We start from the raw sequence: 13,511 nt of genomic DNA, 5'->3' as shown, positions 1-13,511 counted from the left end.
GCATATTGCTGCCAGATAAAATGGTGGAAGATGTGATTGTGGGATAAATAAATGAAACGACAATGAAACAATAAAGAAAAAGAAGGTAATGTATGCATTTTCAGTGTATGAACCATAAACTGGGCAATCACAAGAAATGCAAGAACTTTGATGACGGTTATCAGATGCAATGAGTTATTGACTGATTAAGATAAATAACTGATGTCAAAGCACCAACAGTCATCAGCATCCAACTACCAGAATTATAGGGTATGCTGGTAAAAGATCTATGAGGGATGCTGGAATTGAAAAATGTTATTTTCATGATAAAATTAAGTTTCATATATAGGCCTACTTACCAAGTAATTACATAGCTATAGTTTCCATTCGTGCGGCAGCTTAAATTTACAAAATCGCAGTAGCACTTCTATTGTTTTTGTGTAGGTGACTAGCCCCGCCAACTATTGGCGAACTATAGGGACAACAGAGCAGAAAAGCTCACTTCGTTTGTGTCCTTATGTCCATGAGAGGGGACAGAGGGCTCTGATCTGTAATTACTTGCTAAGTATGTATGATACAATTTTATCATGAAAAGAGCATTTTCATATTAGTAACTTACCAAGTAATTACAGAGCTGAATCCCACATTGACAGGAGGTGGAATACATGGACATATTCTACTCCAAAACATTCTGTCATGAAAATGAATTTGAAATAGACAATTTGCTAGCACTGATACTATGCTTCTTGTTTCCTTACCTGGTAAGAGAGCTACTGCAGGTAATTACTGCCTCTGATCAGTGCTCATTTTAACCTATAGTGTCATGGCGGAAGCCACGAATCGCCTCTACTTTTAAGTGGGAGTTTCGGAGCGAAGGAAAATTCCACTGGCTCGCAAAGCATAAAAAACAGGTGCCCTAGCCCTGGGCGCAGCACCATAAAAACAATAACTAGACAACGCTGTAACCTACACTGAAATAAAAACCACCACCCATCCATTAAAAACTGGTGCACTCCAGGTACATAGTACCCCCAGGCTCCCCAATGACTCAATACCCTACTTCAAGACGAAGAGATCAAGGAAAAAAGGAATGCTTCCTATGTTTCTTCCCCAATACCATACCAGCCACTGATAAAGGTCCCAGGGTACTGAAGTTTTCAAACACTGGTTCTATTTCTCTTAAATAGTGTGACACGAATATGGACTTACACTTCCAATAAGTAGACTCTAGAATTGAAGAGTAAATTGAATAGAGCGACATATTACGCCTGAAAGCAAACGAGGTGGCGACAGTTCTAATGCCATGTGCTTTCACCTTAAAGGTAGGCAGGATGTCCTTTTGGATCCGAGAATGTGCCTCGGTGACAGGATCCCTTAGGAAGAACGACAATGTGTTCTTACAAAGAGGTCAGGAAGGATTCATGACAGAGCATCAAAGATTGCTGGATGGGCCTCTAATTTTCTCGGTCCTGTCCAGGTAATACATTAAGGTCTTAAAAGGGCAAAGGACACTTTCCTCCCCTTCTGGGGGCCAAGGATATCCATTACATTCTTAATAGTGAATGAGCATGGCCAAAGCTGGGATGGTGTTTCGTTCCTGGCCAAGAAACCAAGAGTAAAAGAGCAGACTGCGTCTCCCTGAGCAAATCCTATCCGCTTGTCTATGGCCTGAAGTTCGCTGACACACTTGGCTGTAGCCAAAGCAAAAAAGAATAGTCTTTCAAGTCAGGTTCTTGAGAGACGTGGAAAGGAGGGGCTCGAAGGAGGGGCCGGTTAACCACTTGAGAACCACATCAAGATTCCAAGATACGGAGTCGACTTTCATTTGCTTCGAAGTATCAAAAGATCTAGGTCTCTATGCTTAAAAACAGAACTCAGCATGGGTCTATACCCTTTAATGGTGGAAGATGAGAGTCCCTTCGTGGTCCTCAGATAGAGAAGGAAGTCCACTATCTGAGAAGACGAGATGTTATGTCTGCTACATTATCTTGGGAAGACTGTCCACTTAGATTAGTAGACCTGGCAAGAAGACTGATGTCTACATCTTGCAACATAGTCACTATGTGGAAAAGTGCTGAAAGGCTACAAAAATACTTCACCAAGGAAGAAAATTACAAATCCAAAAAACTCTAAACTGCTGTAACAACATCAGGTGTTGACGCTACAAGCGGCAGAAACAAATTGTCGTGTTGGCGATGTTGTTCCTTTTTCGTACCCCGAAGTGGGCGGGGCACAGTCCCCTACACAAAACAAAGGAATCGCTACCACGGAATTCAGAACTCTAACTGCCATTCGAGTAGAAACTCTTAGCTAAGTAATTACTGGGTAAGTTACTTATATAAAATTTTACTTTCTAAATGTCACGCAAATATGAACTTGAATCAAGCCCAGTTTCTGGTTATGGGTCCTCAGTATTGTTAAACATAAGGAATTGTAATAGGTTAATCAAAAACTTCCCAAGAAACTGAAAGTCAAATCTATCAAAATCATAGGAGAGACTGACAGAAAACCCCTATTCTAGATTTCGAACCAATATGCTTGGTTTTTTAGTTTTCAGAGCCTGCACACATCCAAATATGATATTGCTTCTTCTAGATGCAGTATTTTGACACTCAGGACACTTCACCGACTTCAAAAACACGATCCTATTAAAAAATTGCTGTGTAATTTCTTAAACTGTTCTTATAAAATTCTTAGAGATGATGAATGGTCCACTGTTAATGAGATCTTAATAGTCAAACTTGTCCATGACTTTTCAAAGGCAAAGGCAAAATTCTATAAAAATAACATTATAACCTGGCGAAAAAACATAAAATTATATGGCTGGTTGACTCTCAAAAGCATTTTAAAAAGCATTTGGCATTATATAATGATAACTGTTGTAATAAAAAAAATATCATTAGCAGGCAGCAAATTAAACTGACATTGTTCTGAAGAGATCTCCACAATAATATGGCAATACAACAGTCATGATTTCTCTGTAGCCTACTGCCAAAGACTGGCATACAATAAAAGTCTTTGAACTGACCAATATACCTGATGAACAAATAATTTACAATGCATCTGACTACACACAACCCACAAAGTATATATTTCTTGCTGTTTCTTTTCTGTTAAGAGTAAATTTCACCATCCCTCCTCTCGCTTTAAGTTGGGTTTTGCTCCCTGAACACATCAGGGCACCATGGCTACGTTAGGTTAAGTTGAGGGATAGCTAGGTTAGGATGTAGGTTATTGCATTTAAGGGCAATTTTTAGCAAAACAAAAATCTAAGGATTCACATTTCTCGGCCTAGGCTACGCCCCAAAACTAATGGTAAAAATTATAGGAATATCAAAGACATTTAGTAGGCTACGAATAATGCTCAAGGGGTTAATGCTTTATGAATAGGCTAGACCTTGACTTAGTTTCTGAATGATGGCGGCTTTGCATCGATTGATTTATTGATTTTAGGCATACATGCCAAGCACTGGGGCAACTAAGGCCATTCAGCGCTGAAAAGGAAATCGACAGTTAAAGTTTGAAAGGTTTAACAGGAGGAAAACCTCGCGGCAATTCTAAGTATTAGCTCCGCGTCTGATTTTACCTCGGAAATTGGTTTATTCTACACTTTAAGGGCTTCTGATACCGGTGGTGCATTTGTCTGTTGTCGGCCAAATGGAATGTCCCTTCGCCGTGTTTAGTACTGGCCCTGGGGGGGGGCGGTACCCATACATTAACAAGTTATTGCGCTTGCCGCACGGGATATGAACTGTTCCAAACAGTCCAAGGCAGTCAGATGCCGGTAAGAACCCACCAACCACCTCCATACGACAAACCTTTGACATAACAAGGATTATACATCACTAGAAGCGTCGCTAATCTACTGAATGAATGAAAATGAATGAAAACGTTACATTTCTTTTACTTTCACGGTCACTGTGTACCGTATGAACCTTCCCAGACCAGCTGAAACCATCCCCAAATGGCCTGACCTCTTCATTTTCGTCGCCCTTTGCCACTCTGGGTCGTTCTTGACGCATTACGTACCTGTTCTGACTTGGTTTCGAGTCGCATAACTGAACAGCCGTCTTAAAGCGCACATATTCTACACATGTATGAAAAGATACCTTAATCAGTCGCACTAAACCACGGTAACTCGACTCTTTGGTTGTTGTGGTTGCTTAGGGATCCGTAAGTGGAGTTTATACAGTTTTAGCTCGCTTTCCCTTTCATCACAAACACCTATATACATAATATATATTTATAATATATATAGATATTATATATAATATATATTTATATATATATTATATATATTAATTAATTACTTCTCAGAAGAGCTAAACGCCCGAGAACAATGAATGAAGGTGGATTTACCACGGCACCGAAAAGGCAGTAATGCACTGTAAAATTTGAAAATAGGAGTGGTTCATTCATGACTTGCAATATAAGTAAATTAGAGGAAATAGGTGAGGAAATATGCTGACATGTCGTGGAATAGAAGGGAGATTCTCAGCAGATTCCCTTCTAATCCTGAGTTGCCTTGCCCCAACATATACAGTATGTAAATGATTCGACAAGGAAAAGTGTCGCTATATGTGAAATGTGGCTTTGCATAGGGTGCGATAGTGCGATTAAAATAACATAATTTACAACACTAAACAATGTTTTTTTACAAGAAGAAGAAGAAGAAGAAGAAGAAGAAGAAGAAGAAGAAGAAGAAGAAAAAGAAGAAGAAGAAGAAGTAGTAGTAGTAGTAGTAGTAGTAGTAGTAGTAGTAGTAGTAGTAGTAGTAGTAGTAGTAGTTGTTGTTGTTGTTTGGACTTTCCTATACCGTTTTCGATCTGTCTGCCTTATCCACTCGAAACTGGTAGCTCATAATGAAAGTGTCTTGGGTTTTACAGTAACAAAATAATGCTCCTTCCTTGTCCTTCTGAGTTTCTATTTAGGTTTACGTAATTAAGTTAAGGTTCTTATCTTGACTTTTAGCTTTTTACCAGTGTTTTTCATCCTCTTCTCTTTATGTCTGTTGCTAAATTCTGCTGTTCAATCACAATGTCTCTCACCTCCTGTCTGGAAGTTCCAGTTCAATTTCATGGAACAGTTCAGCGAGTTTTACAAGCTTTGTTGCCATCGTCACTTCTACGCCACACCAACTCACCGCCACCAATCGATCTAAGAAAGGTCGTGGTGGAGTGGCCTTTTAGCTTCTAAATAAAAGACAAGAAAACACAAGATTTATTCACAACCTAAACATGAGAATTTCACTTAAGATTGGACTGTGTTGTGGCGGCGGTTCATTTGCATTCTTCTTCTCGCGTATAATCTCCTCGATGAAGCTCTGGGTTCTCCTTTCTACGTGAGATGACAGGGATTGTGAGATAGATTGCCTTCAGTCTATCTGCCCTATCTTTCGTCTCCTCCTTAGCCACTATATATATATAGTTGCTCCAATTCTCGATTATTCCCGTACACGATTGCGTTACCCAGGATCTAGAAAAGGCAGACGTCACATAACCCTGGTGAACTCAGGCAGTCGCGAAACATGATCGATAAAAAGATTACGGAAAACATCCAAGAAAAGCGTAATAGCGTGGTTCCAAGCGTAATTACAATTTAATAAACTTTAACTAGCTTTTTTATCGATAAACATTTCTCTAAGCCAAACTTACATATAGAGTATTTGAAATTAACTTATACATAGTCAGTGCTTCTTGAACGTAAGGGAAAATTTCAACTCTGCAACAGAAAACGGTGCTAGGGGAACTATACAAAAGAAAACGATAATCTCATAAATTATGTTTTGACAGTGATACAGTACATTACATACAAATCTTAGACTCAGAGTGTATCTCACAGAATAGCTACAGCTGGTCCATGTCCGGTGGTTGGAGATTCGTTATTCTCTTTGAGAGAATCAATGCATTCAGCTCCATTTTTTAGCGTTTAACTTGAGCTGAATACTCTTACTTATTAGACGCATATATAAATTGGCACCCAGTTTTATTTCTTCGGTTTTACCATTTTAAAGTAGGGAGGCTTGCATCACGAGAATTGCGGTGCCTGTCTCCTAAGAGCACAATATCGTCTTTTCCATATTTTTTCAAACCACTTTAGCATTTGTGACGGTTTGTCATACTGTCCTCTTTAATGTACTTGTACCCGCAAAGTTAGGATCAGCTGAATATTAAATCATTAAGCGGGAATGAGATGCATTTTTTACGCTTACTCAGCAATAAAGAAGGCACCTGGACTTTCTCATTTTGACTTGGAAAAACGTGGGTGATCTATCATTAACCACCGCTCGCGCTGTACCAACAATCTTTGAATTTCTTCAAAGGATACATAGGGTAGGCTACACAGTCTTAGATCAACAGCCTTTTAACACACCTGTCATCTTTACAGATCTCCAGTCCATGGAGACCTGGAGTCAGGAAACGCGTTTTATATACAAAAATATTATTAGACTCGGTAAAGTTTCTTCCATCATCCGCTGTTATCAATTTTTGCAAAATGAAACCCACCAAATCATCTGCTAGAGCAGACTTTGTATGCACAAAATGAACAGCTTGAGTTACTAGCACCACACGTGATAGACAAACAAAAACTTGTGTTGTATCTTCTGTTGTATGGTCTACAAAATTAATGATGAAGCCAGTTACCAACCTCAGTCCGTTTCCATAAGACAGTGGGCAACATCATAAGCCCTACAAGTATATGGAAACCTCAGGCACATTTAAAAACACAATTTCTAGACACAGCATTGCTGAGCCCTTCAAACTTTCTGCTTACAAAATAGTAATGATACCAATAATGACGATAAATATCAATTTACTTCATCACCCATAATTTGGACCTTGCACTAATTATAACGAAATTATTCTTAAGAGATTCAGCAAACACGTTACTATTATAAGGAGATGGGATTAGTGCAGAGAGAGAGAAAGTGTAGCATCAGCTGCATAAGCAATAAAAGCTGTTTTCAAGGCCAAACCACATATCATGATAAAGGATTAATGGTCCAAAAGTCCAAAAGCACTACCCTAGGTCATACAAGAGACTGCATTCTTGTTACTATAATGCCCACGAACAATAACTTTTTGCAGTCTGTTAGATAAAAATTAAATAATTTTGCTAAGAAATGGTTCCCCAACTCCAATCTAAGTTTGAAGACAAGGGTCTCATGATTAACAAAGCCAAAAGCAACACTGAAATCAGTGCCCATTATAGGAACTTCAAGACCAAAACCTAGAGATTTCTGTATGAAATTGGAAATTGAAAGAAGAGCATCACATCACAAGCACCAGGCCTAAACTACAAACTATGAAACATGATTACTGTCAGCACAGGCATTCAGACGTTTTGCTAAAACTTTCAAAAATTCAAGATGATACTGGAGTTGTAGAACTTGCAAGGTAATCAGCATGGTTAAAAGTAACTTTGCCCCATTTAATTTACAGAGCAACAAGAAGATATTAGCCAAAGTGAGGTGAAACTCTTCGACGGGGAGGTCATTCACAGGTCACCTCTTCGGTGGCCCAGCTCACCAGCATATATTCCTAGGAAGAGGGATTCTGACCCTCCTATGGCTTGTGAGTGACCACTCAGTAAAAAATAGTTCCTCATTGGATGGGTCGATATCGTACTCGGCTAGCGCTCTCCTAGGCCCACGTTCGATTCTCCGACCGGCCAATGAAGAATTAGGGGAATTTATTTCTGGTGACAGAAATTAATTTCTCGCTATAATGTGGTTCGGATTCCACAATAAGCTGTAGGTCCCGTTGCTAGGTAACCAAGTGGTTCTTAGCCACGTAAAATAAGTCTAATCCTTCGGGCCAGGCCTAGGAGAGCTGTTAATCAGCTCAGTGGTCTGGTTAAACTAAGGTATACTTATTTTTCTCAGTAACAAATTAACCGTTAGTCACGAGAGACTTCTAAGATCGCACGCTAATGCCTCAAGCCCTCAACTGCGTACTCAGGCTCAGTCAAGTCAAGAAAGAGACAGAAAGCCCATAGGTGCTCTGGAAATGGAAAAAGGAAGGGTTTGCTCGCAGCAAATCAGAGGAGTTGCCACGCTTAATGATAACACATCCAAAATGCAATGCTGTAAGCAAGAATAACGACTCCACATTTAGAAAAAAAATGTCAAATGAGAATGTGATTAGCCTACTGCATCTTTTCAGCTGTACAGAACTCGTAGAAAAAAAGACATATATAATTAACTACAGAAATACGGGCTGACCTGGAGCAAGAGGTCGTGACAGCACAAGGCTGGTTTAATCTATAACTAATTACTCACAGAAAAGTAAACTTTACAAGCATGACGACAAACACTAATGAGGACCGCTGACTCGGCTATGCCTACCTTCTGTAATTCTGGGACTAGAGCAAGCTTATGGTTGTATCAGTGGCGTAACGGAGATCACGAAATTAGGAAGAAGTAGTAAAAAAACTTTTGACAAAGTATGCAGACGTTACAGTGAAAGTCAGTCTAGCGTCGTTATCTTGTTTATTTTTGGAGGCTTTCTTATTGGTCACCACTCGATCTATTCGTTCGGTTAATGATTATCTTAACTAACTAGCCGTTCTGTCATAACCCTTTTGAATAGGTGTCTTTGAATTTCTTCCTGAATATCTCGCATTATTCGCATCTTTAAAAGGGATGACTGATTTAATTTGAGCCGGCCTTATGCATATACTGCCCCTTAGCCCTAGGCGACATGTGAATGGTCCTAACGAGAGGAGTAATTATAATAATAATTTAAACAAAAACTACGAGAAATAACCCAGCCTCATCTCAGTGAAACAAGCTAAAATCCACCATCACTGGGTCTAGAACGAGTGCATTATCATGCATTGCGACCCCTTACAAATTACATTCTTCGGGTATGAAAACTACATGAAAACTTTCTTTTTATAAGCATATAACGTGATTTACGTAAAAATAATCTTAGTTTACAAGAAAACACGAACCTTAGCATAAGAAATGTTGTCAATTAGCTATTTTGTAAACATAGCCGATGAAACAATCTGAAACTGAGAGATAACACCAGTGTTGCAGATTCCCAGTGACCTCTAAAAGCAAAGCTCTAAATGATAATTTCCAAGTCCGCCTCTGCACGGCTGGTATCCATATCATCGTGGAAACTGAAATTGGGTTGCCAAAAATTTTTTGTATGCATGAAGTCTGCAATCATACGAGGCAAAGCCAAACTACGTAGGACTAGCAAGAGAATCGAGCGCTTAAAGTTTGATGTAACAGTGAGGCCGCCCAGAGAGAAGCATGGTAGCCAGAGAGCAGTTTAATAACCGGTTGAGTAATTATGGTAACTGGGACCATTAGCGTCCACTATTAGCCTTCATGAGCAAGGAAGTTTTTAGTGGCGACAATTTAAACTGGGCGACCGCTTGTATCCTCTGTGCTCACACGAGCGATTTTTGTGCCAATCGTCTATCAGTCCAAGATGGATCTCTTTGAGGCAGCATCTGTTAGTGCCATACTGATTAATGAAAAAAACAAAAGAGGTGTAGCAAACACAACTAAGTACATCCACTTAACTAGATATTGTTAGAGAATCAGTTCTATGCCCTTCGTGAAGACTTGAGATCACGTCCCAAGGAATTTCTCTGAGGAATTTCAGTATGAACATAAGCACATTTGATGAACTATTAGGTATGATTACACCATCAGTCAGCATCAAGACACTAATTTGGAAACCCATATCACTGGAAGAGAGACTAGCAGCTGCTATTTCGCATTTATTTTTCGTTTGCTGAGAAAACTTTGATAAGTTTAAGGCACAATTTTGCTAAAGCATGCCTATTAATTCTGATTCATTTATGGCATCTGACAGAGGAGACGTGAATCTCCGTCTGATACGGAGGCAGCATTTGTATCACCACTGGAGTAAAACGTCGTAACCGCGAGGAGTAAAATTATATAATTGAGATGGACAGCACAGCACCATTGTTTGTCATAATCATTGCAATCTCCCCCAGCGCCGTATTACGCATATAGGCCTTAAAGGGTTCACTGGCAAAGCCAGGCCGTTGTCGAATGCTGCTTTTACGTTACTGTGGCAATGGTTCCCGCCCTTGCCTATTGGTTAAGAGGTCATCCGCCATACGTTCAGAGTTGAAGCATAGAAGACAAAAATGCTTAAAACAATATCAATGTGAATTTATTAACATCTTAAAAAAAAAATTAGAGTGAAATGTTCACGACAATGTCTTCGTCTCTTCGACAGTTTTAAAGTTATCGTGATAACATACAAATAAAGTAACATGCAAAGGCTACCGAAAACATAACTCTCACTTTGTCACTCGACCAGTAAATATTATTTCCGGGACATACCTAGGATACAAACATTATAGATGTCGAAGTTACGAAATCATAAAAATCGCATATGCGCGGGATTCTGAATGCAAACTGGAATCAGATGGTGATATGGCAAAAACGTTTATGTCAGTAATTTCCACAAAAAGAAAAAAAGAAAGTCAAATGGAGTTGTTTTAGCTTAAATTACGATATTTTCCCCTCTTCTATTAATATTTCAAATACACTGACGTAATAGCATACAATAAGAGATATTAAGCGCCAACTATTGACTGAAATAATAATTTTGATAAAGATAAATTTATTTAAAATATTTTACGCTGTTATAAAGTTAAATACACACAGGCACGTCGCGGGTCACAAGGCAGTAGGTAGTCCTTGAAATATCTAGTAAGTACGTGGAAATGCTTACCTAATCTATGAGACTAAGCTGTTATTAGTATGTAAAACTGTTAAGGTTGCTTTTTACGGGCTGTCCGGGGGCATGCTAAATCTAGATCTTAGCCTGGATTCTAGTCTTAGCCACAGATAAATATTTTCAAACTAATTCCTCCCCGCCCCTAACACCCAGTATTTTGAAAGTCAAGAATAATGGCCTTGATTCTGTCGCTGACTGAGCTGCCCTAATGGCAGCACGAGCGTAAACACTTTCGACTTTTCCAATGCAACATTTGGGCTTTTCGTCCGCTTGAAATCGGACAGATCGCGACCGTAGAGTTTGTAAGGCGTGCGTGAAATTAAGTTCTTACAGTACCACGGTATTGACTCTAGATCAGTGGTTCCCAACCTATTCTTGGCCATGCCCCACCTAATCAGCTCTAAGATCCTGATACCCCCCTGTGCTGATACGGTATATAATTCTTACATTCACGCGGAGGAAGACTAAAAGGCTATTAACTTGGTTTAAACATTCTCGAATTGCTCGCTTCCGCCCCACGCTGGGAACCGCTGCTCTAGATCGTGTACAATACTTGCAGTCTTCGTACTTCGCGGACAGTGGCATGCATGCCTAACTTGCTCAGAGATAGATTCTTCTTCCTCCCCGCCTCTTCTCACTCTCTAAAACTGAACACTCCTGATATTTTGAAATGATTTTGGATCCGTACCCTCTCCGCTTACAAAAACGATGTTTCAAAATGTAGACTTTTTCGTAAAGAAAACGTCTTTGTAAGAGTTAATTTGCAATAGGCCGGGCCATATTAATCTGTCAGTTCTTGAGTCTAGTCACCCAGAATGCTGAGAGAGGAATAATGGAATGCGAGTATAAGCTGGCGATGTTAAGTATCGATATATATATATATATATATATATATATATATATATATATATATATATATATATATATATATATATATATATATATATGTGTGTGTGTGTGTGTGTGTGTGTGTGTGTGTGTGTGTGTATATATGTATATATGTATACATATATATATATATATATATACATATATATATATATATATATATATATATATATATATATATATATATATATATATATATATATATATATATATAAACTTCGTTATTAAGCCAAAATACTTTCGTTTGCCACCTAATGTATTTACGGATGATGTAAATACGTTCAGTAGGGATAAAGTTCTGTAACACATTAGATGCAAAAGTATATATGAGTGATAATATGTTATCTTATAAGCCAAATGTTACTTATTTCATGAAGTCCATTCCCACTATTTAAAAGCGAATGTCTTGGTGTGTTGTGAAATTTCTTTTAATCCTGCGAAATTTCTGCCATATTCATCGAACGGGGCTGCCACTGAAAATGCCCCAGACATAATGAGACCAGGGTACAATGCTTTCTCGTATTTTTTTTCCCAACGACTTCATTATACACAGGTTCGATTGTAACACATTGTAATCACATGCCTGTTTCTTAAAGTAATGCAGCCATGCTCGAATGCTCTGCTGCTGTTTAGAAGTTATTATTTTTTCAACTTCCTTGCTTGTGTGGGTCCCTTAACTGGCAGGAGAAATTTTGGTCCCCAGTCCTGTAGAAGCACTTTTTAGTTTTCTGTAAGTGGAAACTATTGAGATGGCTTTGTCTGTCCGTCCGCACTTTTTCTGTCCGCTCTCAGATCTTGAAAACTACTGAGGCTAGAGGGCTGCAAATTGGTATGTTGATCATCCACCCTCCAATCATCAAACATACCAGGTTGCAGCCCTCTAGCCTCAGAAGTTCTTATTTGATTTGAGGTTAAAGTTAGGCATGGTCGTGTGCCAGGCAACGATATAGGACAGGCCACCACCGGGACGTGGCTAAAAGTTTCATGGGATACGGCTCATACCGCTAGAAACCTTGACGTATCCTTTACTTGTTTTTTTAACGAACTCCGAAACTTCCAGAGCCTTCAACATTAACGTTCAGTAAAGAAGGAGCTGAAATTATCTTGCAGAACTTTACTCTTCTTATCACTAGATTTTCACAATATGGCTGATTTCGCCTTCATCCCGTAGGAAGATGGTGGATCGTCAATACGACCAGGGTCCCCTTTTATTTCAATCTTTGCCAGACCGTCCTTGCCCATGCTTCGAATTGTCGTTGATATGGGTGTAACAATTCAGGAATACACAGCTCAGTTTGGGAACCCTCTATGCACCCGTATTGAACGATAAGAGCGTCTGAAAATCTCACAGAATTAACATCATCAGCTATTTTATTTGGCGGAGTAGGAACCAGTGTGGCAAAAGTGGACTCTGAACTTGTTTTACGTACTGGTTTCAAAACAAGAAAAATCGTCTTATTGTGCTGGTGATCAAGCACGACAGATTGACGAGTGTCCTACCCTAAGGACCCCGCCCATCCCGGAATCCATGAGATACACCTGAATGACAGTTCTGTTGAAATGTCGATGTGAAGAGTCATAATGACGTCTCCTAAATCGGAACATTTTCGGGTCCTTGACCGTCTTCCACAACTTCCTCTCCTGATTCCGAATATCAACCTCAGTTCTCAGTTAGGGCACCTTTCCCTATGAGCTGGACAGAAAAAGACGTAGAAAGTGTACAAATCCATGTCATTATGAAAAAAAAAGTGAAGGCCATTTGAACTTTAACTTATGACAAAAAAAATTTAGGAGTCCAAGAGTTCGCTGCTTGCTCCAAGGTTGCAACCATTTTGAAATTTTCCACACATTTTATGAAAGTTTATGACACTTTATCAAATTTCAGACTAAATATTTCTATTTGCTTTT

General features: G+C 39.1%; 1 protein-coding gene across 2 annotated transcripts in view; it reads right to left on the bottom strand.

The window, feature by feature from the left end:
- The window catches only part of Nadk2 (NAD kinase 2, mitochondrial), a 191,042-nt gene that overhangs the window by 22,700 nt on the left and 154,831 nt on the right, over positions 1–13,511 (bottom strand). Inside the window, exon 1 of one of the 2 annotated variants that reach the window (XM_067121569.1) lies at positions 4,009–4,202. The exons of the other annotated variant lie outside the window; for it this stretch is intronic. Coding sequence (XP_066977670.1) covers positions 4,009–4,063 — 55 coding nt within the window. The 5' untranslated portion in view covers positions 4,064–4,202. Of the gene's footprint in view, positions 1–4,008; positions 4,203–13,511 lie in introns of those variants that run through there. 2 annotated transcript variants of the gene reach the window in all.

Source organism: Macrobrachium rosenbergii, chromosome 19 (assembly GCF_040412425.1).
Source record: "Macrobrachium rosenbergii isolate ZJJX-2024 chromosome 19, ASM4041242v1, whole genome shotgun sequence".
Lineage (NCBI taxonomy): Eukaryota > Metazoa > Arthropoda > Malacostraca > Decapoda > Palaemonidae > Macrobrachium > Macrobrachium rosenbergii.
The sequence above is the reverse complement of the archived record's forward strand: the minus strand, read 5'-3'. Positions and strand labels throughout refer to the sequence as shown.